The 13336-nt window shown below is 38.8% G+C and overlaps 1 protein-coding gene across 7 annotated transcripts in view; it reads left to right on the top strand.

Moving 5' to 3' along the window:
* The window catches only part of CPNE4 (copine 4), a 340611-nt gene that overhangs the window by 169214 nt on the left and 158061 nt on the right, over positions 1 to 13336 (top strand). The window contains exon 1 of one of the 7 annotated variants that reach the window (XM_025147494.2): positions 11951 to 12491. The exons of the other annotated variants lie outside the window; for them this stretch is intronic. Coding sequence (XP_025003262.1) covers positions 12441 to 12491 — 51 coding nt within the window. The 5' untranslated portion in view covers positions 11951 to 12440. Of the gene's footprint in view, positions 1 to 11950; positions 12492 to 13336 lie in introns of those variants that run through there. 7 annotated transcript variants of the gene reach the window in all.

The following is a 13336-nucleotide window of genomic DNA, read 5'->3' as shown; positions in this document are numbered from 1 at the left end:
AGCAAAAAAAAAAGTGTCATAAAATTCCGGTTGGATGTTTTGTATCAGATCATGGAGATAGTGAGGTGCTTTCACACAGTAGCTGTCATGAAATTACCTCCTGCCAGCGTGAAGGAACTTAAGATTTGCACTCTAGGGTTTCTTCTCTTCTAGGTATAAGGTGGGTCTGGTAATTGAATATGCTACCTGCATTTTCTCCAACCAAAATTTAGATCAAAGTTTTTAATAATCTATTAAAAATACTTTTGGAATCACTGGCAGCTTGCTTGGGAAAGCCAATGTGGGAGAAACGAATCTTTAACTGAAATGATTAAGACCTTCAGACCATCACCAGAAAAAAAAAGGGCAGTGAAATTCTTTTTAAACAAGGCCAAGGCCCTACTGTATGTGACTTGGAACTGATAGTCTAGCTGACTGGCCCCAACTGCCCAGGCATCTCGGGTCTTCAGAGCACTTAGTCTTGCATGCAGGTCTGTGCCTTGCACCTCTTGCAGGTGTTACTCATCTTTTCACTTTATATGAAGAAATTGCATCACTCCTTCTGCATTTGTTTTCCAAAGAATATTCCTAGAAGTTGGTGCTTAAGAGATTCTCATGTGCCGTGTTGTTCTGGCTCCTCAGCAGAAAGATGCAAGTTTTATTTATTCTGCAACAGTGTGCCTGAGAATATGGCTTTATAGCTTATTGCATCTTCATAATTCAGTATTGTTCTTTGTGCTTTTTTAAGTGTATGCTGATGCTAATGAAAGCTGCTTTGCTTAGGGCTATTTTGTAACCTCTGCTGCTGCCAAAATTTGCTTTTGGCTTCTGTTTGCTGCTGCTGGTAAACTTGCTTGAAGTCACTTTCACCATATGGAAAGACAAAGTCAGCTCATCTTTTTCAAACGCCACTGGAAGTCTGCAGTGTTAGGCTTCAGACTTACTGAATGTTTCATCTCGGTCTCCTCCCAGCCTGAAATAATCTCACTGGATATTTTATGTTCCAAGTCTTAATATTTTGGAAGCCTCCTCCGTTCCATGGGTCTGTCTGTTGAAGAGCTCCTGTCATTAACTCTTTGAGGAATAAGAGGTTTTTTTTCGTGTGGGTACGGTCCTGTTCTACAACAATTTGAGGAGGGGAGAGCACTGATTCCCTTAAATTCTTAACCTGACATGCTTATTTAAAAAGGACAGGCTTGAAAGACCATTTTATTATAATAAGGACAGGTGGGAATCTTCTGTGCAGCTTTCCCTCATATCTTAAATAACATCTTTCATAATATTTCTGTTCAGCTCCTAATGCTTTGAGTCCATTTCAGTGAATGTATACACATGTAATTCCAGGTTGTAAGTTTATTTTATTGTAGCCTTTTTTTTAAAAAAAAAAAAGAAACACACCTCTCTTCATTTTCTCAGTCTTTCCCAACTTGTTATGCAAAGTCTGAAAACTAGAGGTTGTAAATCTTTTGTGTTGGCAAATACTTGATTAAAGGGGTACTGGAAGTCTTTTCCTCCTGTGCTTAGTTTAGAAATATGATCATGAATTAGAACATAAGAAATACAAAGGTTTTGATGAGATTTTTTTTTTTACACCCGAAGTAGTAATAAGTGACTATTTGAAATCCATTTTATAGTAATTACTTTTTGCCTTCATTCTTTATCTCACCCATCACTGCTGCTTTCTCTTTACCTTTCTCCTCATCTCAGCATCTAGTTGTAGCCACAGTGCTGCATTTCCTGTCTTTTTACATCAACTAGTCTTGACATTAGAACTCATTTCAATCAGATAGATTGTCTTAACTGAAGTTGAATCTTGTCACTCTGAGTCAATATATTTGATGAAATACCATAATGTTCCACTAGCTCAATCAGTAATCTCTACCTCTGAGTGCAGTTTCTGAAACATAATGCAGGGACAAAGGAAAAAGAAAACATGCACTTTAGAAGTCTTTTCTTACTGAGAATGGGTCTGTTTGAGGTGGCTGCTTCCCCTCTAGAAGACTGGTGGGATCTTCTCCTACAGCAGCAGCAGGATGCTGGGTTCTGGTTCTATCTGCCCAGCTACGTGTTTTTTGTTTTTTTGTGTGTTTTTTTTTTTTTCCCCAAGTGCCCTGCCATCATGTCATGGCATAGTGAAGAGCTTTTTCTCTCCGTTTGCCCAAGTGTAGTCTTGGGAGGTCAGCTGGAGAACTTGTATAAAGCTATGGTGGTAAAAGCTACGTGGTCTCTCCTGGTTCCCATGGCATCCTTGAGCATCCTCTATTGGGAAAATCTACTGTTGAAGTCAATTTTCAGGAGCCTTCAGTCTGGTAAATCTGAAAGAGCATGGAAATGAAAATGGAAGAAACCAAAACAGTGGTATCACATAGTCATTTTCTCAAGTTAGGAAATAATTACCTGCTTAAAAATCAGTTTACTGTGCTAGCTGAGATGAAAAGCTGAATGCTTTGCGCTTGTTTACGTCCCGTTTCATCATCCACTGGGCACTAAAAAGGGTCACTTGTGAACAGTTTCTGTACAATCATACTCCATTTGCCACCTTCAATTAGAGCACTACTGTGTGTTTGCAAGGAACTCTATGCACCTGTCTTTCCATTTGGAACTGTGAAAGAGGGAACTGGGCTGGGTGCTCATTCATGAGATTTGTGTTGCCTTTGCAAATGCTTTTGTGTTGTTGCTGGTAGAAATATCTGGAATGGTCTTAGGCTGTCTAAAAATTTGCCTTCACATTAACTCATGTGTAGTTTGAAATATGGAGGAAGGACTGGGATGAGTTCTTATCAATCTTGGTACGTATCGTGTTTCATCAAAATACTATGGCTGACAAAGTATACACTTTATTTAATAAGCTTTTTGTGCCTCAGGAGTAGGGCACTTGAACTGAATGTTCCTCCTGCCCCCAGTTGTGAGTACTTCGTTTCAGTTATTGCATTTTCATCAGTACTTCTAGTGATCCGGAGACGTGCTTGCAAGTATTGCCTGTAGCATTGAGATCTACTCAGAAGTACTCAATGCTTCACCAGCTCTTCACGACTTTGCACAGAATAGCCATCCATGGAGGCTGTGACTTGTGAACAGTGTTCTCAGTCATATTAGTAAAACAGGAGTTTGCTAATTTTTAGTATTAAAAACAGATCAAATCTTTTAGTTTTGTTGTATGAATAAGTTTTTTTTGTTGTTGTTGTTGTTTTTTTTTTTTTTTTAAAAAAAGAGGCCATTCACAATGTTTTCAGAACTACCTTAGGAAGACCTGAGGAAGAGGAAGGCTTTGCAGCAGTCACACTGCTTTGTTAAGACTAGATAACTGGCCTGTTAAAGTCAGTCATGGTTTATATGTCACCAGAATAGATACAAAGCTGTCTCTCACAGTGGTAAGGCTAAGTACTGGTGTATGGTATTTGTTATTTGTACTCTTCATATTATACACAAGAATATATGGTCAGAAATGGATCTGAGGGCTTATAAATACCTTGTTTAGTCGGGAATGACTTTCTTCTACTGCAGGAAGAAATCAGCATAATATTCTCCAAAGTGTGTTTTAGTAATCCCTGATTGCACTAAAAAGGACACTTGAGCTTTTCTATGTACAAGCATCTAATGACGGTCTTTAAGCAGAAAGGTGGCCTCATCAGGTAAAGGAGCTTGAGGGAGAGTGGTATCCTTGTCTTAAAGAGTCCCTGTAGGGCAGAACAAAGTAGTGTGCACAGAGAAGGCAGAGACAGAGGGAAATCTTTTAAACACTGGTTTAAGGTAAGAACAAGGTAAAATAATTGACAGCAGTGAAGGGTGAGCTTAAGAACGAACTTGCTTTCTCTTCATCTTGCCCTCTCTTGCTCAGGAATTAAAACAGAGGTGGTAAAATAGAAGCTGGGCTGCATTTTCTCATGCAGTGCTGTACTGGGTTGATGAAGATGCAGATCCTTAAAAGAGCTTTTTCAGTGGCATCCGGCAAAGGTAGGTATCTAAAGAACTTGTAACGAAAAAAAAATACAAGTTGTTAGAGGAATGCTTCTGCTACTTAATAGTAATAAAACAGCAGCTTTCTGAAGAGGTTGGACAGAATCTCAGCAGCTCACGTGGCTGAATTGCCTTGGTGAGATCTTTGCTGAATTCCAGTCCCAATCTGTGAGATGTGGAGGATGCATTATCGCTGCATCTGGCATTAAGCACGTCTGGCTGTTCTGAGTACTCTTTGGCATTAACTGAAAGGAAAAATGCTACGGTTCTGCAGAGGAGGAGTCACCATGCTGCCATCAGCAGCTCAACATTCATAGAAATGCATTTTTGATCCTTTTGCCCGCTTTCCCTGCAGTTTAATTATCTATCAATCAGATACGTAATTTCTTAAACTTAGATGAGGAACGGAAGTCTGCTTTTATCGTGGGCAGGCAGACACACATTTCAGATTGGCTCGGTGATATGTCTGCCTCTCGTGAGCTATTTATTACAGATACACAAACGTCACACGTCTCCAGGACAGATTTTAAGCCTGACTTGCCTTAGTAGTCTGACAGATTGTGATAAACTTACAGGAATCTTTGGAGCTGGTTTGTAAGTAGATAATTCAGTGGATTGATTCGGTACGTTAATTCTTAACCCATAGCATCAGAACGGGGCTGAGAGATTGTCAACAACCTGAATCTCTTCTGCTTTTATGGGGAGGAGTTTGTGAGCTTAGTATGAGTTGTTTCATGAAGACCCTAGCATGGGAAGAGAGGCTAGAAATGGCTAACTGATTTAGGAAAACAGGCAGATTCACTGTGAATGTTCTTTGGAAAGTTTTTATTCCACTATTGAATAATTAGGGATACCAGATTCATTAAGTTTATCTGGTTTAAAACCAGCACATAGTAAGGTACCATGTTCTTGATATGAATTGGTGGAGCTTAAGTTTATGCTAAACAAACCCAACTGCCTCAACCTTTCTTCACAGGAGAGGCGCTCCAGTCATCTGATCATCCTTGTGGCCCTCCTCTGGATCCTGTCCAAGAGCTCAGCAACCTTCTTGTGCTGAGACCTCCAGGCCTGGATGCAGTACCCCAGATGAGGCCTCATAAGGGCAGAGTAGAGGGTCACCTCATTTTTATAATCACAGTTACATAATCTAAAGAAAAAACTGATACTAAGCCTTTTGTTCTCCAGACATTTGAAAAAACTCATTATCTTCCTATTGCATCAGCAAGCTCATACATTCTGTTGGTATAGAACTGGCTGGTGTTGTAGAACTGAGTGCATTATATCACCTCTATATGCTGCTTTAGGGAAACATTACAGTGATCACTGGATCTTGTATTTAACTTTAAATGCTGTTGGAGGGCTAATTATTCTACTCTGGCTTTGCTACATGTGTAAACTTAAAAGCTTATAGTATGTCACTCCCGCGTCATCTGTAGACTAGATTCAATAACCTTACTGCCTTGTCTGCCCTCTGGATTACCTCTGACTGCATGAGTTCCGTCACTGATAGTGACATTTGCTATTTAAAACCATAATTTCACATCCCCAAGTTTATTTTGGACACGCTGGTTGCCATATTTTCCTATTCAACACACAAAAAAAAGTACAGTTTAAGGTTCTTTGCCTTTGCTTCTCTGTCTGAAGTTCTGGACTTGACGTTGTCAGTTCTCATCCAGTGTTCCAGGTCTGTTTACAGCCCAGTGCATGCTTAATTCTCTTGAAGGCAATATGCTTGCTTGCTTCCTTTTTTTATTAATACAGATCATGAAATAGTTCTGTTATCATCTTATCTTTGTATTAAGCTTATTATTTCTTATAGAAAAGCTATCAATGTATTTTGTCAGGAGTGTCTATTCTTTCTTTAGCGTTACTGGGCCTGACCTGACATTCTCCCTTGTTTAGCACAGCAAAGTTGTTTCCAGATTGTTAGAACCTTTTTTTTTTTTTTTTTTTAATATATATAACTTTTTTTTCCCAACAGGAATGCATTGAGATACTCTAAAAATATTGGAAACTAGGGTTCCTAACTACACTACAGTGGGGCATGGAATTTACACTTAGAAGGTAAAATTATACATGCAGCTCCAGCTCCTCACACAAGTGTTACTTGCAGTTCAACTTCCAAGCGATGCTGTGTTCTATTTAACTTCCAGACATTTTTTGCACAAATTTGGTGTGGTTGTGGATTTGCTGCTCAGCATCAAGTTGCATTATTAGCACTGAAAATAAGGTGCTTGCAGGGTTTGCGTGCTTTTGAGTTTATTCAATAGATTTTATTTTTCAGTCTTAGTCCAATACTATAAGGATTTAAAGTGACCACATTGTGACCTTCAGGTGCCTTTGCTTTCCATGGTAATAAAGTTGACTGCAAGTGCAGGTCAAGGGAAAATAACACAGCACAACTCTCTCAACTAGATAATATTTTGTCTCTGAAACTTTCTTTTATGGTGAAACGTTTCCATTTTGCATAGTTAAGAATTAAAGAATGATTAGATACATTGCACTTTAAGGAACCATTCAGAAGTCTGACATTTTTCTTCATAATTCAGGAGAGCTGAGAGCAGTTTGTGTTATTTTTGGAAAGGTAATACTAAGAACCCCAAGGAATACGTGCATCTTTAATAAACTTTGAAACTAAGGAAGCCCGTATTTTTAATGCATTTTAATTGTATGTGTTGGGAATATTTTAAAATAAGACTCTAGTGCAGTGATAGAGTTCACAAGAGTTTACACTGACACAGTATGCCTCCTTCTATCTGTGTATCCTCTTTTGAAGCAGCACTGTGCTCTTATCCACTTTACTGAAGCACAGCTGATGCGCGCTAATTATTTTTTTAGCTCCCTTGCATTGTATCACTCTGCCGCTTCTGCTGATTTCAGCTGGAGTTGGAGGTCAGTCTATTTAAAGAGCACACACTTTTATCTTGATGTCTCTTGTGAAGTGCTGTATAATTTGGCTACTCCTGGGGATCTTTGTGGTGAGAATACATAATTTACTGACCATCTGTCTGCCTTCTCCCTTTCCCTTTATTTCAGCTTTTCCTCCCCTCATCTGTAAAGGTGGCAGTCATGTAACATGTATGCAGAAGCATTTGCTAAACTGCTAGCCAATTTACATACTGCGACTAATTAAAAAGTCAGCTTTGTGCCAGCAGTTGCTGTAACCGCATCAATCATAGAATCACAGAATGTCTTGGGTTGGAAGGGACCCCAAGGATCATCAAGTTCCAACCACCCTGCCACAGGAAGGCTGGTGTGTTGCACATAACTGCTGAAGAGAGATGTTCATGATGTAATTGATTAGCTTGTTCCAAAAGCAGCTTGAGCTTTTTCATAATGTGATTGATAATCTTTACATCTAAATATTGCCTGCAGCTAGTGTTCAAAATGCCAGGCTAAACCTTACTTTGTGACTAACATTTTTGGGGGGGCAGCTGAGAAGCCAGGCTCTCCCCAAATCAAAGACTGCCCAGATGCAGAGCTACTGAAAGTCTTGAATGGTCTGACTGGAGCAGCTTAAGCTAGAGGACAGTACATATGTGTGAGTGGGAGGAAGAGGAAAGCAAAGTAAGGTGGAAAAGGCATTAATATAGGAAAAAAACACCACCAAAAAACAGCAACCAATGAGATTGTGTCTAAAGAAAGGGAAGCATGGAAACTTGAATATAGGCTGGAAAGCAGTGGTTAGTGGTCCCAAGAGAAGCCTAGAGAATAAGCTTTTGGAACTGAGATTTGGCTAAAGGATATTCATGGCTCTAAGGAAAGAAAAACTTTGATGATGTGGCTTCTTTAATTAATGTTCTAAAATAGTTACATCAAAGGTGCGTGATGCTGGCCTTGGTTTTCCTTCTTAATGGAATAACCCAGCTGGACCCAAATCTTGGCACATAGTTCAGGTGGGATCATACTTCATTGAGGTTTGTAGTGGGACTTGTGTGGATACGCCTTCCTTTTTGCAGTTGTTTTGCAGTATCTCGCTATAAAAGTAACTTGACATGGTGCACCTGTAAAGTGGTATTTCACATGGCAGATTCATGTCAGTATAGATGTGATGAATCACCATCACTGCAAAAAGTAATCTCTTCAACCACTACAGGGACCTTGTATTCAGCTTCACAAACAGGTTTCATTCTAAAAATATAAGTATGCAAACTCAGAACTAAGATTATTTTTCTTTAGAGATTTTTTTTTCCCCAGTTGTTTGCCATTCTGTTTTCTGTCTTTGTAAACCACTTAGATATAATAAAGTCATGGGGCAGGAAGTGTACAGAAAGGATATTGGAACCCTTATCTAGTTCTTAAGGTGCAGTCTCAATATAAATAATCATAAAGACAAACTTCTGAGAAGCAGTAACTCTGATACAGCTGAGATGAAGTAGTAGCTTACCCTGCAGTAAAAATTTTTATTTGGAGCAGGGAGAAAAAGATTGCAAAAACATACATGGATTTTTTTTTTAATATATCTTTTGCTTAGAGAAAATATTAAACGTGTCTTGTCACTTGAGTTAGCCAGGACTGTTTTGTTGGAGCTTTTTTCTTTTTTCATTGAAAAAACCAATTATCCTGCAATTTGGAGTGTTTGACTTAGACACACTTTTTAGAGATCAGCATTCATGGCACATGCTGTGAAGAGCAATTTAAAATTAAATGGCTGCTTTAGACTTTTAAGAGCACCTGGATGTTATTTTAGAAGCAATTGGAACTCCGGGCCAGCACCTTGTAGGGTAATTTAAATGCTTTCTGTGTGTGTGTGCTTTTATTTTTTTTCCTTTCTTTCTTTTTTTGTATTTGAGTACTACTTTGTGAGGAATTGATTTGAACAACGCGGTGCTGAGTTCTTCAGATTCTGAAGTGCTTCCCATCCCCAATTGTGCTGAGCTGCAGATCACGATCTCCACTTGGTCTTACAAGGCCAGCCATCTTAAGAATATCACCCAGACAAAGAAATGAATCTGGGCTCTTTGAGCTTATTGAATATATTTTATTTCTTGTATTTCTCTACGATTATTCCTCTTTTTGGCTTATGCACAGGAGAAGTTCCTTAGGTCAAGAGAAGTCATATAAAAGTTTTAAAAGAAAATACAGGCATGTAAAAGTAGTCAATTGCGCCACATCATTTCAGGATTTGAGGAAAGTTTTGGCATCAATAAAATGTTCAGGAATAAAAGGATCCAGGGGAAAAGAATAGAGAAACGATTCTTCGGTTATGTTCAGTACGCCATTTATGAGCATGATCTGCTGTGTGCCACATGTGAGACAGTGGGCCCTTGGGGGATGAGGTGCAGGGGAGAAGTGGGTGATGATGTAACTAAGGGTTATCATAATGTATGGGCAGAGAGAGATACTGCCTGCACACTTGACCTCAGTTCTGGATGTTGGAGGTGATATGGGGTAGTATATGCCAATATATAAATGTTTTATGACGTGGAGCTGTGCAAAAGTGAAGGTGACATAAAGCCACATCAGCACCTCCCCATATTGGGTGAGTATCTGGCAAGAGGCTGGGGAACAGCTCAATATATTTTTGCCTTTGAGCTGAGATAAATAAAACATCATAAGATACGTTAGATTTCACTGGAGTGCGGAGGAGGAGAATGTAAAGTCTGAATATTTTGTTTTCTGTCTGAATCACTAATGTGCTACCAGTCAGTTTAATTAGAATAATTAGTCATGAAATATATAATTGGTTTGAATTTTCCTGTTGATTATATGGAGTTCTTTTGAGGAGGAATGGGCTTATTTGATACTGATCCTGCAAACATTTATGCACGCTCTGAGCTTAGTGTGCATGAAGTGTATATGCAGCAGTATCCCATTGACTGCAAAAGGGAATTTTCCCTTTTAGCTATAGAGCTTTCTCAATTTGAGCTTAGTCACTGGGCTGCTTTTTCCCATGACTTTGGGATTTGTGGCTGGTCCGTTACCCTAGGGATATCTTCAGCAGGGTACTGCTTTCATCCTTACAAAAAGTGCTGGTGTTTGCTAACAGTGATTTAGAATGACCATCTCAGCCTCTTCCAGAGTATTTCTCCTGCACATCTCCGTGATGTTTTTTTGGATCTACTGTGGTGGGTCCTGCTTTGGGGAAATGACCCAGCTGAGTAATAAGATGATAGCTTAGTTGAAGGGGAGGTATGTGTTTCAGAAACACAGGATGTCCTTTCTTCTGGCAGCCCTACTGTTTCAACAGAGGGGTTGAAACTAAATGATCTTTGAGGTTCTTTTCAACCCAGGCCTTTCTGTGATTCCATGATCTTATCTCAGCTGCATATTCTCTAATGGTACAGTTTTAAGTTCTCCCAATTCCCTGGGAAATTAATGTTGAGAGGCAGTTCTCTTTTCTTTATTTCTTATGTTGAAATTGTTTCTTACCCAAAAATTATGTAACAGTTTCATTACAGGTAGTGAAGCTAATGTTAAAGTAGTCCTAGGAAGGTATTAAGGCAGAATGCATAGGATTTTCTACTTGTAGTATATTGTTATGTACTTTAGTCTAGTTTGGCTATATAACTGACTATAACAATAGATTCTGTACATCAATTGTATAAGAAAACATATAGTTTCTGTGATCTTGTGCCACAAAATGCAAGCAAAAGCTTATAGGTTTTCATGCCATTTTTATGGTACTTCATTTAATTCCTTTTTTCTACTTTGGCATGCTGTAAAGCGTTTAACATAAAAATACATGATTCAGCAAAGGCTATAAGGATTTTTCTTACTATGCTGTACAGCAGTGCAGGTACTGTGACTGAAATAAAAGAAGGTGTTATGGTGTATTTGTAGAGTTGGACTGTGTTAGCTGGTGACCTCTTTGTAGGTTAACAATGTTTAAATATTTAATAGCAGTTCTTTCTGCCTCTTTTTGAGAGCAGAGTACAACAATTAGTGTATATACTCCATCATGCTTTCCCAGTAAGATGCTGTTTTTCAATGTTTTTCAGCATGCTCAAGTTATGACTGCAATAGAAGACTGTATTTGGGATTCAGTGCTGAATCAACATAGCTTCCCTATTGACATAATGCATTAGGAGTCGGTCAGGTGTCATAGTAGTTCTTTTTAACACTGAAAGTCACAATTGTGGAGGATCTTGCTGTCATTGTTCATGAATGGCTTCCACTGAGGTTGAGCGAAGTTCAGTGTAAGGTTGGTTCTGTTGGTTTGCTCAGCTGAAAATAGCTCTAAAAAGCGTTCTGAAGAATAGGAGTTCTTTGGGGTGCTAGAAACTGGAAGAAATGTAAAATGTCATCAGCTTATCTATTTTGATGACTTGAATTTATGTGAGCTTCTGTGTAGTCTTTTGGGTTCTGAACAGACAATTAGACTTAGCATAATTTATGTTTTAAATGACACAAATACCATTTTGGTTGTATTTCAAATAGTCATTCATTTGCAATGATATGCAGAACATGTCCGTCCTATTCCAACTCCTTCCCCAAATCTGTCCTTTATTTTCTTTTTGTTTGAAGGAAACAACACCAAACCCAAATCACACACACAAAAAACCTTGCATTGTGAATCTCTTACTCCAGAGTTTCACTCCATAAAGCACAGTGATGTCTGTGATCTTTTGAGTGGTTAAAAAAAATACATTCACACATACCCTCAGGCCATTATAAAATCCAAGTACATCATACAAGTTATCTAGTGTTTTCTCAAGAGGAATCACCTTATGCTGCCTAGCCTAGGTTGTACAGTCATCTAGAATAGCCTCTTCAGTTACCTCACTCTTGTGGATGTTACACAAGTGACACTGCTGCAAGCCTAGCGTATTTGACTGTGATAACTAACTTTTGTTGACTAACGTTTTCTAGGTAGCTTCTTAGAAATTCAGGAAAAAGCAATAAGAAACATGCAGATGTGTAGAAAGAAGAACGGAGGGGAGGGGGGAAGGGAGAAAGAGATGAGGGAGCTTCAAGTGTGTATCGACTCCAAGTAGAAGAACAAAATAAAGGGGTGGAATCCAGAATATGATGTATTTTTCATGTATTTACAAGTATAAGCAGGGGGAGCTGGGGACTTGTATGGAATCTAAATCTTAAACTATTTGAAGGGAAAATACTTACCTTTGTATCTTTGTTCATTTAGGTTAGAACAAAACAAAACAACTGAGTTCCTTTCAAGCAGCTGTATGTTGTAACAGTTTGACTCAAAGATAAGTATACTTTCCAAAATATATTTAATTCCTGTACAAATTTAAAAACTTGACAAATGTGTTGGCAAAATCAACATCTCTGCTGTGGCACAACAAACAAAGTCATCCCCTACTTGAGCTTTGGGGAGCCGTGTCCCAAGCTGTTGAGTAAATGAACAGGAATGTCAAAGGGGTTCTCTTCTTTCCCTTCAGGGCAGCTGTACTGTTTTGATTTCAGAAACAAAACCAATCTTGTCCAGTTTTCAGAAGTGCTTTTCCCAGCAGCTGCCAGTTCTTTCAGAGTGCTCAGTTTCAGAGAGTTTACAGTGAGCAAAGAGAAGAAGAAAAAAGCCAAGAACAAGGAAAAAAGGAATGATAGGAAAGGATTCTCTCTCTGTCCCTGAGACTTTCCTGCTTTTACCAGTAAGTGCTGCAACTTCCTTTTCAGTCTGCATCTTAGAAAGTGACTTAGCAGGATCCCTGGGGTCTATCTGCGGTGGGTGTTAGGCATTCAGTCAGAGCAGCATCTCTGTGCTTTGAGGCATGGGGGAGCACACAATGGCATTTCTAGCAATAAGCTTGTCAAAATAAACAGTCTAGCTTTTAAAATATGTATCTGGAATGTGTTGCCTGCTAATACATATTCATATCTTGAATGCAAATATCTCCCTTTCCTGCACACTTCGTGGATGTTTGCCCTCTCTATTTGGGTTGTGTATCATATGGCTTGTAAATAAGAAATGACAAGTTGTGTAATAACTGGGGGGGGAGGGAAGAGGAGAAGAAGAGTTAAAGTGATTTGATTTAATAAGAAACATGCATAATTTACATGCACAGCACTATTCCACTTTGATTCTGCATACTTTAATTGCAAATCCTGTGACTTTGTGCCAACTAATATCTTAAAAAATAATAGACTTACACTAGCATCTAAAGATAAGATTTCTCAAGTGAAGCTTGCTTGCTAGACTAGGCATCCTGCGGTTGTTTAGCTTTAAGTTGAAGTTTGTGAATGTCCTTGTTTCTTTGCAAGGTGAAGACAGACATGTCAGTTTAGCTAGACAAATCAGATACGTGATACGAGCACGAGAATGTGTTTTATGTGATGTTTTTATCACACTCATTATGTTGGAAATACAAATCGCTTTAGGATGGATTTAGGTCTGTCTAATCTGTAAGTGATCTAAGCGGAGGGCAGAAATTAATGTTAAAATTTGTGGTACCCTAATATCTATACTTGTTTGCCCTTGCAATGTAGTGGTGGCATA

Source organism: Gallus gallus, chromosome 2 (assembly GCF_016699485.2).
Source record: "Gallus gallus isolate bGalGal1 chromosome 2, bGalGal1.mat.broiler.GRCg7b, whole genome shotgun sequence".
NCBI classification, from domain to species: Eukaryota; Metazoa; Chordata; class Aves; order Galliformes; family Phasianidae; genus Gallus; species Gallus gallus.
Note: the sequence above shows the minus strand (reverse complement) of the source record. Positions and strands in the feature narration are given on the sequence as shown.